A 15,822-nucleotide genomic window follows, 5' to 3' on the forward strand; every position below is an offset into this window, starting at 1 on the left:
CCAGTTCTCGAATTTGCAGAGAATGGGTCTCTTTTTTTCCCCCTTTTACTGTCTTTTCTTTCACTAACAGCAGGAGCATAACATTGCCCTCAGCATTATTGATCTCAAATGACTTCTCTAACTTCTGTAGATTACCAGGAGAAAAGAAACCACAATATCAAACTCATAAAGAAGAGCAGAACAGACACTACAGAGGTTGTGGCCAATTATTTTCTCAGGCAGTATACAACACATCGCTTCAGGGCAGCGGCTTGTAAGGGGCATTCTGCAGGCTCCACAGCTTCTTACTCCTCTCTGGGTGAAGGACTAAGTTCCAGATTCCAGAACTTTGATGAAAGTCTAGCATTTGAATTGGCAGCATGTTCCCATATTATATTTCTAAAAGTGTTTTACTTGACATATCAATGGGAAACTGAAAAGCCTTAGATGAAAAATATATATAAATAAAATGTCCAGTGCTTGTTAATGAAATAAAAAAATAACACCTACTAGAAAGTTAAAGCATGATGAAATCATTCGTAGAACACTACTGTTGAGGAGTGGTTACGCTGTGGCTGGCATTGTGGCATGGGGGGGGGGGGGTAAAGCTGCCACTTATGATGCTGGCATCACATGTGGGTGCCAGTTTCAGTCCCAGCTACTCCATTTCTGATCCAGCTCCCCGCTAACAGGCTGAGAAAGCAGCAGAAGATGGCCAAGTGCTTGGACCCCTGCCACCCACTTGGGAGACTCAGGTGAAGCTTCTGTCTCCTGGCTTCAGCCTGAGCTAGCACTGGCCATTGTGGCTACATAGGGATTAAACCAGCAGATGAAAGATCTCTTTGTCTCTCCCTCTAACACTTTCAAAATAAATAAATAAATCTTGTAAAAAAATGTTTATACCAAGTGTTTAACTGTTATAAAAAGGAAATTTCCTCTACTTTTTTTTCTAGGTTGTTAACATATTTGAATGCATAATTCCAGCCTCTGGACCTTTAAGAAATAGAAGTCAACTATCATATAAAATTAGTGGGAAAGCCTCAGATTTTACTTCTTTATCCCCTACTAAATATGAGAACCAACAGCAAGTCTACATAAAGCTTAAAATAACAGTAACAGTGATGATTATGATCCTAATGACAATAAAAATGATATGCACGACACCATAGTTTATAGCACGTCTCCCAGGTGCCAGGTACTTGTGATACATATTCTCAGATCTTCACAATAATCCCAGAAGTTAATTATCCCAGTGCACAGAAGGAAAAAAATGAGACTCAGTAAGGTCAAGAAAACTGCCTGAAGCCATCCTGGTAGGAAGTGAGAGACATGAGGCAGTCTATTCTCAGTGGTTTAAAGGGAAAAATAAAAGTGTGTATGTGAATGTGTGTATCTTTGAGAGAAAACAGAATGCGGAAGCAAATGTGGCAAAATTTCTAAAGTCTGAACAGAATTCTTTGTACTGCTCTCAAAGCTTTTCTGTAAGTTGGAAATTATTCTGAAAGAAAATTAATAGACAAAAATCTCTGTGCGGCGAGAACAAACACTCATTTTGGCAGAAAATTTTGGGAACACAACAACAGTTATCATTAATCAGTGACCAAACAGCCAAGTTTGTCATGTCCTAAGTCGTGTTGTTATTGGTAAGTAAGAGCTTCCTTATTAAAAACTGAATGAATAACGGTGAGACGCCAGAGAATTTACAGTAAATGACAGAATCTTCATTTTGCTTAATTTTTGACAATTATGAATAGATTTTAAAATTATAAAATAATTGCTTAAAATAGAAATTTTCAGAACATAATTTAACATCTTAGTGGGTACTACTCTTTTTCATACCAAGAAGCATTTCTTCTTTTATTTGGTACCAACGGTGTTTGTCTTCAGGGGTTCTTACATATAAGGATCTATTGTGGCATGTAAATTCACAGAAAATTTACTGTGAATGTGATTGTTTTTAAAAACTGCTCTACTCTGTCAGGGTCAACAAATTAAAGTTTTGCTGCATTTGGGAATAGTAACTCAAATTAAGACACCAAAAATATTTTTGCCCTTCTTTGTCCTGAAAATTAAAAAATACATACATGCCTGTATTTTAATTAAGGACAATATTCTGGAAAAATAATGGAATACCATGTAGACATTTCTATTTCTTAAAAAGCTGACAGCACAGAATAACTTCTTAAAATAAAAATAAAAATGTTTTCAGGAATTTATTGAATATGATCTTTATTGCGGACAAATAATGTTTTTGTAGAAAGTACGGGGAAGCTTACTATCATATTACACTGTCACAAAATCTAAATAAATCCTTTTTCAGAATTATTTCACCCATATTATTTATTGGAAGTAATCATTTAAAAATTCCAACACTTTATTTTTTAAATAAACTACAAATATATTGCTTAGTATGTGTCAGGCACTATTTAACAGTTAAAAATATTCATTTCATCATCTTACTTTTCATTCTGAAATACGAAATAAGAGGCTTTTTTATTTTTTAAGCTAGAGAGTCAAATCACAATGACAGCAACAAAAAAGACAGTCTGTAGTGATTTATCTGAAGACACAAGGAAAATCACCTGGTTAGTGGTAGTAATGATGGATAATTTATCATTTCATTTTTAACATATTTCTCACAACAGAAGTTCAGCTAAACAGAACTTTTCATAACAGTTTAAAAATTTATAGCTAAAGTTAAACTTTTCATGTTTTCAATGATATCTACTAATAATTTTACCTAACTCCCAAGTTCTGAGAGCTTGAAAAAAATGCTAATTACATATACTGGAGGAGGAAAACAGAACTCCCAATGCGACATATAAGCAACATTTACCTGCTTTCTCCTGAACAGCAACTGTCCCTTTCCCCACAACCGTGGTCATGGGTTGTGGTAGGACTGTGGCAATGGAAGTGGCGGGTGCTTCTCTAGCAATTCCAGAATTCGGAACTCCTCCGCTAGCACTGCTCACGTTAACAGCTCGTTTGTTCACTGCCGTGGGCTTATTTGAACTGCCTTTATTTAAACTTGACTGAAATGTAATGGAATATTTAAAAGCTCAAGTTACTAATGTGTCATACTACACATTAATATTTTATAAGCTCCTTGTTGAAAATATACTTTTCTCTTACAAATCTTTAGCTTGCTGGTGGATCTGAGTTTCTTCTAAACCAAAAAAATTCTCTTAAAATACTTTTGCAGACAAAGAGATATGAGAATTAAGCACAAAAAAAGTTTTATAGCCAAGTTTATCAAATGGTTTTGGATTATCATTATCTAAAATGCTATTATATAAAAGTGATTATGAAGAAAAATAGTGTTTAATTGACAACATGTAATTGCCATATTCTGAGCTATGTTTATTTAGTAAACTCAAAAATGCTGAAAAGAAAATAGCTCACCTTACTAAGAGCAGTAGAGTACTGAAATGCTATACACTGGACAGATGTCTTGTGAGCACTGATGGTTTTAACTGGTGATTTCAACATCCTTAAATCATACTGATATATTTTCCCACGGGAAGTTCCAATGGCCAAAGTGGCTCCATCAGGCATGAAATCTACGGCGGTGAGAGGAGTGTCAGCCACAATGGTTTTCACTAGCCTTTGGAAAGGAAGACAAAATACATGGAAATACATTAGTGTATACAGGTATGTATACACATGACTTGTAAAGAATTGAATATCAAACCCAACATTATCAAGATTAGGACAACAGGATATACATCCCAAATACTTGTTTAAACAGAATTTTAGAATTTGACTTAAAGATATTTTGGATAAAATGAAAGATAAAACTGCTAAACATCTGTCCTATTTTCCTATTCACTTCTAATTGGTACATCCCACATCTTCTAGAAACAGTACCTATTTAGGTAATTGTTATTCTGGCAGTGAATGGGACAGATTCCCATGTGTTACTCCAAAAACAGGGGATCTAGCCTCTGGCTTCAAGTGTCTACTGTCCATTTATTACCCTGCTCAGGCCTCAGGAGAATATGACCTTTCACAGGGAAGCAGCTGCCATTGTGTTCTTAGTTTTGCACCTCTTCACCAAAAAGCTCAAAGCAACTGCGTACTTGTGCCTTGGTCCTCTGGTAACTAACACAGAAATATGGATATGGATTGGATGGAGCTTAACTCTCTGCTGGAGTGTTGGGAGGAGAGAATGGCTTACAGACTCCTAGGGCTATAAGTAGATCATTTCACAAATGAAGAGAGTGAAATATATAACAGTAGAAACTCTATAACAGGAGCTGACAGGGGAACCTTCCTTAGTAGTGAAATTAATGTTCTAAATGATCTGTAGATATTGTTAGGTATCTCAAAAAACAACTGTTAGCACTTCTGCAGCTGTTTCCTTTTAAGCTAAGTAAGCATACTTACAAAATGGTAGCACAAAGAGCTCAAATGCTTAGATTACGCACTCCTAGCTCCAGATCAGTGTTTCTCTGTTATCCAGAGGGGATATTTGGCAATGTCTGGAGACAGTTTAAGTTGTCACAACTCACCAATGCTTCTGGCATTTAGTGGGTAGAGGCCAAAGATGCTACTAAATATCCTATAATGTCCACACACAACAAAGAATTATCCAGCCCCAATGGCAAGTTTAAAAATATTTCTCTAATAAATTAAAGTGAAGTAATCATATTGCTTTAGAAATACATGAATTTAGCAGCGTTTTGAAAAAGAATAACATGTATGCTAAAATAAAGATGTGAAATCAAAAGATGCTACCCCTCAACCTTCACGTTCCAAACGTACCCTTAATAATATCCACACCCCATCTGTTTTTTATCTGCAGAGGAAGAAAAAAAAAATTGGCCTTACTAGCTATATTAAGGGCACAAATGTTAGATCCCCTGAACATTAATCAGCCAAGTCAAAAATGTATGCTATACAGTAACAACAACTAATTGTTACTAAATTATGAAATTAGCATGTTATACTTACTTCTTACTTGAAGTGTCATAGAGAATGATTCTTTTATCCAAGCCTATGGTCACAAATAGCAATTCATTGACAGGAGAAAAACAGATGCCTGAAGCTGGAGCTTTATGTGTACTGTCAAAGTTATGGTATGAATTCTGACTATTCACATCCCAGAGAGTTACTACTCCATTATCCGACACACTACCCAGTAGTGATTTCTTAAACAAGGAATACTTCAGGTGACGAATAGACTATAAAAATAAAATAAATCTCAGGTAATTGTAAGCATTCATAAAGACATTTTATGTAAACTACATAAAGCCAAAGACACTGTTCACATGGGGTTTATAGAGCGACAGGTTTGAACCATGACAACTGCAATATCATTTAGTTGGCTATGACCCTAAAACATTCCAGTATCTATGAACTGAAAATTCATTATGACTTTATTATCCTTGGTATATTCATCTCAATTCCCGCCTCCTGAGGGAGAAAAATGTCGTATACTGAGATTATATACTTTAATTTATCAAGGTTGGAACACCCACCATAAATAAAAGGCCTACTCACAGTCAAATCGCTAACACATAAAAGGTGACACTGAGAATAAGCATCTTTCATATTTATTTTTTACATATACACATAGTTTAGACATGTGTGTGTACATATATATATATGTATATATATACTTGCTTGAACATAAGCATCTGATGTACTAGCAATTAAACACTTAAAGCATAATAAAAAAATTAACTGAAGCACCAAGGAACTGACAACACTCCAGACTGGGATGGACATATCCACTCGCTCAAAAGCACCTGCCTCAGGGCAATGCTGGCCTTTCACACTCAGCCCTGGAGGAGGTGGAGACATTCTCCTTTCTAGTTTCTTCTGGGGCGGAATAAACAAAGCACCTAACCTCAGTAAACAGGCCTTGGATTAAAATTGGCTGAATTTCACCTTCTTTTACTAAAATACTGCTTTCAACTGTGCTGAGAATTAAGTACTTTACATTTAAGCTCATTTTCCCACCTGGAAACTCCTACTCTGCTTTCTTCTAAGATGTTTCAAAATACATATTAGCCCCCAATAACAAAAAATGTTTAGGAATAACATAAAATAAATTCTAAGAAAAAAAAGTGTTTCCAGACACTTAAGGTAAGATAATTACTATGTTTATCCATTCAGTTGGGCTCCTCACTTTCACAGGGCTAAAGTACAAAGATAACACGTTCATGTTTATAGTTTTCATTTTTTAAAATATCTTATTTTTAAAAAAGCAAAGTGTTCCCCGAATCTATATTTAAAACATAAACAATATAAAAGACATGTAACAATAGTGAATTCTGTTTATAAAGTTATACTAATCAAAATATATATACAATATATATAAATATATAAGGTAAAACAAATTTTTAAAAGATTCCTGTGGTGCTTTGAAGAGTTCATATACTTAAGGTCTTTCACATGATGTAAATTTGGATGAAATGCAGGAGTGGATTAAAAATAACAAGGAAACTAAGAGTACAAAATAGTAGAACCAGTAGATTCTCAAAGTTCATACAGTGGGGCCAGCATTGTGGCCTATAAGGTAAAGCTGTGACCTGCAGTGCCGGCATCCCATACAGGTGCTGGTACAAGTCCCAGCTGCTCCATTTATTTATTTATTTGACAGGTAGAGTTATAGACAGTAAGAGAGAGAGAAAGGTCTTCCTTCCGTTGGTGCACCCCTCAAATGGCCGCTACAGCCGGCACACTGCGCCGATCTGAAGCCAGGAGCCAGGTGCTTCCTCCTGGTCTCCCATGCGGGTGCAGGGCCAAAGCACTTGGGCCATCCTCCACTGCCTTCCCGGGCCACAGCAGAGAGCTGGACTGGAAGAGCAGCAGCTGGAGGATTAGCCAAGTGAGCCACGGCGCCGAACTTTGCTGTTCCACTTCTGATCCAGCTCTCTGCTATGGCCTGGGAAAGCAGTAAAAGATAGCCCTAGTCCATGGGCCCCAGAAACCCACGTGGAAGACCAGGAAGAAGCTCCAGGCTCTTGGCTTTGGATCAACTCAGCTACAGCCATTGCAGCCATTTGGGGGAGTGAGCCAGTGGATGGAAGACCTCTCTCTCTCTCTCTCTTTCTTTCTCACTGCCTCTGCAACTCTGCCTTTCAAATAAATAAATAAATCTCTTTTTTTTTTTGGACAGGCAGAGTTAGACAGTGAGAGAGAGAGAGAGACAGACAGAGAGAAAGGTCTTCCTTCAGTTGATTCACCCCCCAAATGGATGCTATGGCTAGCACGCTGAGCCAATCCGAAGCCAGGAGCCAGGTGCTTCCTCCTGGTCTCCCATGCAGGTGCAATGCCCAAGGACCTGGGCCATCCTCTACTGCCTTCCCGGGCCACAGCAGAGAGCTGGACTGGAAGAGGAGCAACCGGGACAGAAACGGCGCCCTAACTGGGACTAGAACCCAGGGTGCCGGTGCCGCAGACAGAGGATTAGCCAAGTGAGCCGTGGTGCTGGCCAATAAATAAATCTTAAAAAAAAAAAAAGTTCATGCAGTTCAACCCCTTAGCCATAGCAGAAATTTGCCTAAAATATCCTTACATCACCACAATCTGCTGTAGCAGGGAACAGGAGCTTACTTTTTGATATAATAAAATGTTAAAAATGCATTTCTTGGCCAGTGCCGTGGCTCACTAGGCTAATCCTCCGCCTGCGGCGCCAGCACTCCAGGTTCTAGTCCCGGTTGGGGTGCTGGTTCCGTCCCGGTTGTTCCTCTTCCAGTCCAGCTCCCGGGAAGGCAGTGGAGGATGGCCCAGGTACTTGGGCCCTGCACCCGCCTGGGAGACCAGGAAGAAGCACCTGGCTCCTGGCTTCGGATTGGCGCAGCGTGCCAGCCGTAGCGGCCATTTGGGGGATGAACCAACTGAAGGAAGACCTTTCTCTCTGTCTAACTCTGCCTGTCAAAAAAAAATGCATTTCTTTCTTGATTAAGCCAAAACATAATTTTCACATATTGCTTTGAGTTCTTGGGACCTATCTGGTAAACCACTAAGAAACAAAGGCTAACATTCCTTCCTCTCAGATGGCACAAACTCTGAATGACTTATTACTTAAACTCTCTAGACATTGGTGTTCTCATTTACAAAACAGAAAACATTTTTGTTTGTCCAATTATGTTGAGAATGAAATAGCATTTCTGCATTGAGACGGGTACATAGCCACTATCACCACTATTCTCATAGGCTCCTAACATTTGTGTTCATCATTGCTTATGTACCCACAATGCAAGCATCTTTTTCACATAATTTTTTTTAAGATTCTTAGGTAACTACATCAACTTCTTCAGATGCATCACTTTATCTCTCTGATAACACTGACAGAATTTAATTCCTGAACTTTCCATGCCTATGATACCATCATCTCTTCAGAATATCATTAAGATAGTAGCTAATGATCCTGGGTAAACAAAGCAGTGATCTTCTAAATTATGCTTATGATAAATAGCAACTGATTTTGCTATCAACAGCATTAACTTATCAAACCCCTATCTTGTTCCAGACTACACTATTTCTAAGGGGGGTGGGAGGCATTTAAAAAGCTTACAGGGGGAAAAAAATCTAGCAGCATAAGTAGCAATGCTTTTATTTTTCTTACAATCCACAATCACTATGTAAGAATATGTTTGTGGAGGAAAGGGACAGCTTTTCAATATAAGAAACAAAACAAAAAATCTACCACTCATTACAGATGGGAGTTGACAAACTGAATCTCAAAGGGCCAGAGAGTAAACATTTTGTGCTGTTGTACTGCAAAAGAAGTTAAAGAGATAAATAAATGAACATGAAAGTTCATGTTTACTTAAAAAAATAAGTGGCTAGCCCATAGGTCATAGATGCTGACCCCTGCTACTGATATTTGGAATTTTTTTTAATCACAAGAAAGGAAAGAAAAATTATTCATAACCTCAATACCTAGAAAAAAAAAAAACTAGTTAGCACCTTGAGGGGTTATCCTTTATATATTATTTTTGTCTGTGTATATTATATGTGGATTCAGTAGAATATTAACAGAAAACCTAGGATCACACTTTATTAATGTAAACAGCCATGTCATTAATATTTCTATATGACTTTAAAAGCTGAACAATACACGAATGCATGAGTCTATTGTTTTGAATAATATAACATTAGGCATGTATGTTAGTTTTAATTTCCATGTATCCTAACTAATATTTAATTTGTGAAAGAATTTCTATTTTGTTGTTCATGATTTAAAGGTTCTTGACCCAAAAATTACTATATGATCACATTCCGTTCCTCCTTTGTGATTGCCTCATTAATCTACTTTGCCTATTTTCTATTAGGCTTTTAAGATTTTTAATACTGATTCACAGCTGTTTTTAATCTAATCAGCACACTAATGCTCTCATTGGTTGTAAATACAAATACTTTCTCCATTTCCTTTCAATTATTTCTCTGTCACAGTTCTTAAATGTCTATGCATTTAAATTTATGAAACTTCTCCCGAAGACTTATGATTTTTTGTCTTTATGTTTAGAAAAGTGTTCCCTTTGTACAGATACAAATACCCATCAATGCTACTTTCTCACATCTTTATAGTGTCTAGCATATGTGTACAAAGCTATATGTATTTGTACATATAAACATATACACATATCTACACCTAAATGTATCATATAGTATCCCTATGACTGCATTCTCTCTAGATTCCCAGTGTCCTATTTCAGCACTAATCATCTGTCACCTGAGCTGCCACAGTTATCTTACATCCATTCTCAATAGCTTAACAATCCATCCTTCACAGATTGTAGCAGTAATATCTTCAAAGGTAGAAATCTGTATTTCTCTGTTAAAAATCCTTTTAATTGCAGAACTCTAAGTGTTACAATGATGCCAAAACTTGTGAATCCTCTTGAATTCCCCCATTTGTGTTTGTGTATTATGTGCAGACAAGCAGGTCTAAGATTCCCTTATAAAATCCTGCTTTCAAAACTTGTCCTTGGCCAACATCTGAGACTTTGGTTGCGAGGGGAGGCAGGGTGGGTTTCAACTACTGATATGATGGAAGTGGCTCCCTGTGCCTATACTGTTTGTCTAAGATATAGTTATGTCTGAACACCTGTTTTCCTTCTGTGGGTTTGTCTACCCAACATTAGCTGGGTAGAAAGGGTGACAAGGTAAATATTCCCCAATAAAAACACTGGCATGAGTCTGGTGAGCTTCCCTGGTAAACATTTTGTACATGCTACTGCAAGTGGAAGCTCACACAGGGCTTTCTCTGGCCTGTACCCATGTGCCCTCCTCTTTGCTGATTTTCTTTTGTGTCTTTTCCCTGTAATAAAAGATGGCTGTATGTAGGACTATGTTGAAACTTGTGGGTATTCCTAGTGAATCCCAAGCCTGGTCTTGGCAAACTCCTACCCACCCCCTCCACGAGACAGACAGACAGACAGACACACACACACACACACATACACACACACACGGGAAAGTTTATAGACAGACAGTAAGAAATCTAAAATCCCATGAACAACATTTACAAGTTTTTAGATGGTCAGGCCCTGACATGAAATCCAAAATACAGGCTGGTAGGTCAAATAATGAACAAGTTCTTTATGGTACCACCATCTGCACAGGAGGCAGAGGGAAATTCCAAGGAGTCTGAAACAGATCTAAGAACAGGAGAAGCCCTGAATAGCCACAGGATATTCATAGAAAAGCCTGATGGCCAATTTCACAGCATCAGCTGAAACCAGGAATACCCAATGCATTATCAAGTTTGTAAGCTCTGCAGAAAGGTCTGAGGGACAAGAGCAGTTTAGCTCCAGGGAACTTCCACACCTGAGTAGCCAAAGTGCCTCCCTCCAAGATTGGGGCCACACTGAGGAGATATCACTTGGAATGGCAGCAACCCAGAAAAAATGGAGGCAACAGAGCTCAAGGAAACACCTTCACAGACAGATGGAGAAAGAAAAAGCCAAGAGACCTCAGAAAGTGAGTCACCATGTTTTTGACAAAATTACCTAAAATCAAGAGGGAGTTCCAAGAAAGTAGAATAGACACCCTGAATCTCATCTCTATTTGGAAGTTCAGGGCAGCTAATTTCACAGATAAATTTCACAAAAGTTACTAGGAAAACAAGGAGAAACACTTTTTTCAACAAACGACCAAAAGAACAATGAAATGATACAAGGCAAAAGCAGCATAAATTAGAACACTCAAGAATAAAATTTTGGGAAAAAATATGAATTTTGAATGTTTCTTCAAAAATGAAGGCTAAATTGGAAGGAATACAAGAATGAATAAACTCGAGGTCAGTGCTGTGGTGTAGCGGGTAAAGCCACTGCCTGCAGTGCCAGCATCACCTATGGGTGCTGGTTTGAGTCCCGGTTGCTCTACTTCTGATCCAGCTCTCTGCTGTGGCCTGGGAAGGCAGTGGAGGGTGGCCCAAGTCCTTGGGTCCCTGCACCTACATGGGAGACCTGGAAGAAGCTCCTGGCTTTGTGTCAGCTCAGCTCTAGCCGTTGCAGCCATTTTGGGGGTAAACCAGCAAACGGTAGACTCTCTCTGTCTCTGCCTTTCTGTAACTCTGCCTTTCAAATAAATAAATAAATTTTTAAAGAAAAAATGAATAAACTCAACAGACAGTACCTTAAACACAGCTAAAAAAACTAAGTGATTTTAGAAAACCAGTAAGAAATGAGGAAAAAGTTTAAGAGGACTTGAGAAAGTGGTAAACCACTGAAAATAAACTATGACAACCTGACAACAGCAACAACAAAAAACGAAAGATGGAGAAAAGAACAAATAAAGGCAATAATTCAAGAAAACGTTCCTAAAACAAAAAATTTAAAACTACATATTAAAAGAAGACACCATGTATCCAAAAATGGCAATGAAGAATGACAAAAACTAAGATATATTTAAAGAAAAAAAATTCTTTGAACACCTAGGGAAAAGAACAAATGACTTTTAAGGAAAAAAATCATTATCATCAGACATTTGAGACTGAAAGGTAACAGTGTAACACACTTAAGCTCCTGAAGGAAATAAAATGTGAGCCTGTAACTGAATTACATTGAAAGAACTTACCCCTACAAAGAAAATGTCAAAGCAGAAGATGGATACTTAATGGAAATATTAACACGTGATGCTCGTTGTGATTAAAAAAATTTTAAAAATACCTAAAATAATAGAGGAAAGTTGATAAACTATGAAACTGAACAATTAAATATACAATATCATTAAAAATGACAGTTTAGGGGCCAGTATTACGACATAGCAGATTAAGCCGGCAGCGCTGGGGATCCCATATGGGCACTGGTTCTAGTCTCAGCTTCTCCACTTCCGATCCAGCTCCCTGCTAATTTGCCTGGGAAAGCAGTGGAAGATGGCTCAAGTGCTGGACCTATCCATCTACCTGGGAGACCTGGAAGCAGCTCTTAGCTCCAGGCTTCGTACTAGTCTAGTCCTGGCTATTGGGGTCATTTGAGGAGTGAACTAGAGGAAAGAAAAGCCTCTCTCTCAACTTTGCCTTTCAAATAAATAAATCTTTTTTTTAAAAAATTATGGTTGTGGGGGCTGGTTCTGTGGTGTAGCAGGTAAAGCCACCACCTACAGTGCTGGCAACCCATATGGGTGCCGGTTTGAGTCCCAGATGCTCCACTTCCAATCCAGCTCTCTGCTATGGCCTGGGAAAGCAGCAGAAGATGGCCCAAGTCCTTGAGCCCCTGAACCCACGTGGGAGACCCAGAAGAAGCTCCTGACTCCTGGCTTCAGATCGGCACAGCTCCAGCTGTTGTGGCCATCAGGGAGTGAACCAGCTGATGGAAGACCTCTCTCTCTCTCTCTCTCTCTGCCTCTCTTTCCTTCTGTATAATTCTGACTTCCAAATAAATACTTTTTTTACAAAATTTTTTTAAGATTTATTTTTATTTACTCAAAAGACAGAATTACAGAGAGAGGTAGAGACACTCCCCCAGATGATGGCAATGGCCGGAGCTGCACCAATCTGAAGCCAGGAGCCAGAGCTTCCTCTGGGTCTCCCACACGGGTGCAGGGGCCCAAGGACTTGGGCCATCCTCTACTGCTATCCCAGGCCATAGCAGAGAACTGGATGGGAAGAAGAGCAGCCAGCACTAGAACCGGCACCCCTATGGGATGCCGGCGCTTCCGGCCAGGGCATTAACTCACTGCGCCACAGCACTGGCCCCAATAAATCTTTAAAACAAAAAATGATGATTGTGAAGACTGATACTATGAGGTACATGATTTAAAACACAATGAGAAAAAGACTGAAAACAAGATTGGACAAACAGAATGATTATAACTGCAAGGAAAAAAGTTACAAAAAATAGAACAAGAAAACATCTTTCAAATAATTTTCCAATAAAGAATATTCAGAGAAGAAAAAAATAGAAGGAAAAAATTAGCCTTTCTCACATACAGACATACATTATTTTTATTTATGCCTATTTGTAATTATAAAACTGCTCAAGAACATAACATACAGGTAAAGAAAGTATAAATAAATAATAAGGAAATGCTTCAAGAGTATCATGCAAATATTATATCATACATTTATTCCAATCCGAAATTATACTGATGATCCTCTATAATATAAAAAAAGACAACTGCTCCAGATATAAAGATTTGTAGCCAATCTTTTTGAGTGCTAAACTTCAGGTATGAACAAGTATGCCAAATAAAAAATATACTAATTCTTAGCCAAGATATAATGCCAAAAAATGTTTTGCATGAAGGATCTCTGTGAGTGAGATCCCAGTGGAAAGAAGGGGCCATCAAAGAAGCTACTTTTCTCTGAAGAGAAGAGAGAACTTTAACTTCACATATGGCCCTGTCTAAATACCGACAGAATGTGTGGACTCAAAAGGCTTCTACAGCCTTGGCAGCTCATATCAAGAGCCTCGGGTGATCACTGATGGCATACATAAGTGTTAATTGTTAAATCAACAACAGGAATCACTGTGCACCTACTCGCCATATAGGACCTCTTTCCCTAATGAGTTGTATTATGAGAAATAACTGTAAAACTTGCTCTCAATCTGTACTTTATACCTGGTATGTGTGTGTGGGGGTGCAAACTGTTGAAATCTTTACTTAGTATAGAGTTGGTCCTCTGTATATATAAAGTTAATTAAAAACAAATCTTAATGAAGAATGGGATGGAAGTGGGAGGGCAGGAATGGGAAGAAAAATCACTATATTCCTAAAAGCTGTACATACAAAATTTGTATTCATTAAATAAAAGTCTTCTAAAAAAAAAAGTGCTGCCACAACAGACTCATAGAATGACATACGCCCTAAACAGCACTCTGACCTCAGAATCAGCCCATAAGGCATCCTGGTCTGGCTGAAAAGCCCATGAGAGCATTTCAGGCATGGAAAGCCAAGACACCATGGCAAAAAATGTTCTACATGAAGGATCTCTCTGAGTGAAACCCCAGTGGAAAGTAGTGGCCATCAAAGAAGGATGTACTTTTCTCTGAAGGGAGGAGAGAACTACTTTGCCTATGGCCCTGTCTAAACACTGATGGAGTTTGTGGACTCAAAAGGCTTCCATGGCCTTGGCAGTTCATGTCATGAGCTAAGGAAATCACTGATGTCATAAATAAAAATGTCAACTGTTAAATCAACAACAGGAGTCACTGTATACTTACTCCCTATGTAGGTCCTCTGTCTTTTTTTTTTTTTATTATTAAACTTTTATTTAATGAATATAAATTTCCAAAGTACAGCTTATGGGTTACAATGGCTTCCCCCCTCCCAAAACTTCCCTGCCACCCACAACCCTCCCCTTTCCTGCTCCCTCTCCCCTTCCAATCACATCAAGATTCATTTTCTATTCTCTTTATATACAGAAGATCAGTTTAGTATATATTAGGTAAAGATTTCAAGTTTGCCCCCATATAGCAACACAAAGTGAAAAAAAATACTGTTGGAGTACTAGTTATAGCATAAAATATCAGTGTACAGCACATTAAAGACAGAGATCCTACATATTTTTTTAAAAATTAATTAATTTTCTATGCCATTTCCAATTTAACACCAGGTTGTTTTTTTTTTTTCATTTCCAATTATCTTTATATACAGAAGATCGATTCAGTATATAATTAGTAAAGATCTCATCAGTTTGTACCCACGCAGAAACACAAAGTGTAAAAATACTGTTTCAGTACTAGTTATAGCATCACTGCACATTAGACAACACATTAAGGACAGATCCCACATGGGATGTAAGTACACAGTGACTTCTGTTGCTGACTTAACAATTAGACACTCCTGTTCATGGCGTCAGTAATCTCCCTAGGCTCTAGTCATGAGTTGCCAGGGCTATGGAAACCTTTAGAGTTCGCTGACTTTGGTCTTATTCCGATAGGGTCATAGTCAAAGTGGAAGTTCTCTCCTCCCTTCAGAGAAAGGTACCTCCTTCTTTGATGGCCCCGTTCTTTCCACTGGGATCTCACTTGCAGAGATCTTTCATTTAGGTCTTCTTTTTTTTTTTTTTTTTTCCTTTTCTTTTCCATGGTATCTTGGCTTTCCATGCCTACAATACTCTCATGGGCTCTTCAGCCAGATCCGAATGCCTAAAGGGCTGATTCTGAGGCCAGAGTGTTGTTTAGGACATCTGCCATTCTATGAGTCTGCTGTGTATCCCACTTCCCATGTTGGATCATTCTCTCCCTTTTTGATTCTATCAGTTAGTATTAGCAGACACTTGTCTTGTTTGTGTGATCCCTTTGACTCTTAGACCTATCAGAGCCATCAATTGTGAACTGAAATTGATCACTTGAACTAGTGAGATGGCATTGGTACATGCCACCTTGATGGGATTGTATTGGAATCCCCTGGCACATTTCTAACTCCGCCATTTGAGGC

General features: G+C 38.3%; 1 protein-coding gene across 1 annotated transcript in view; it reads right to left on the reverse strand.

The window, feature by feature from the left end:
- Positions 1-15,822, reverse strand: part of NEDD1 (NEDD1 gamma-tubulin ring complex targeting factor) — a 50,372-nt gene that overhangs the window by 16,185 nt on the left and 18,365 nt on the right. Inside the window, exons 6-8 of the mRNA XM_062203085.1 lie at positions 4,933-5,162; positions 3,382-3,583; positions 2,816-3,011 (exon numbers count right to left, since the gene is read on the reverse strand). Of these exons, the coding sequence (XP_062059069.1) occupies positions 2,816-3,011; positions 3,382-3,583; positions 4,933-5,162 (628 nt within the window). The remainder of the gene's footprint in view (positions 1-2,815; positions 3,012-3,381; positions 3,584-4,932; positions 5,163-15,822) is intronic.

This window comes from Lepus europaeus, chromosome 10 (assembly GCF_033115175.1).
Source record: "Lepus europaeus isolate LE1 chromosome 10, mLepTim1.pri, whole genome shotgun sequence".
NCBI lineage: Eukaryota > Metazoa > Chordata > Mammalia > Lagomorpha > Leporidae > Lepus > Lepus europaeus.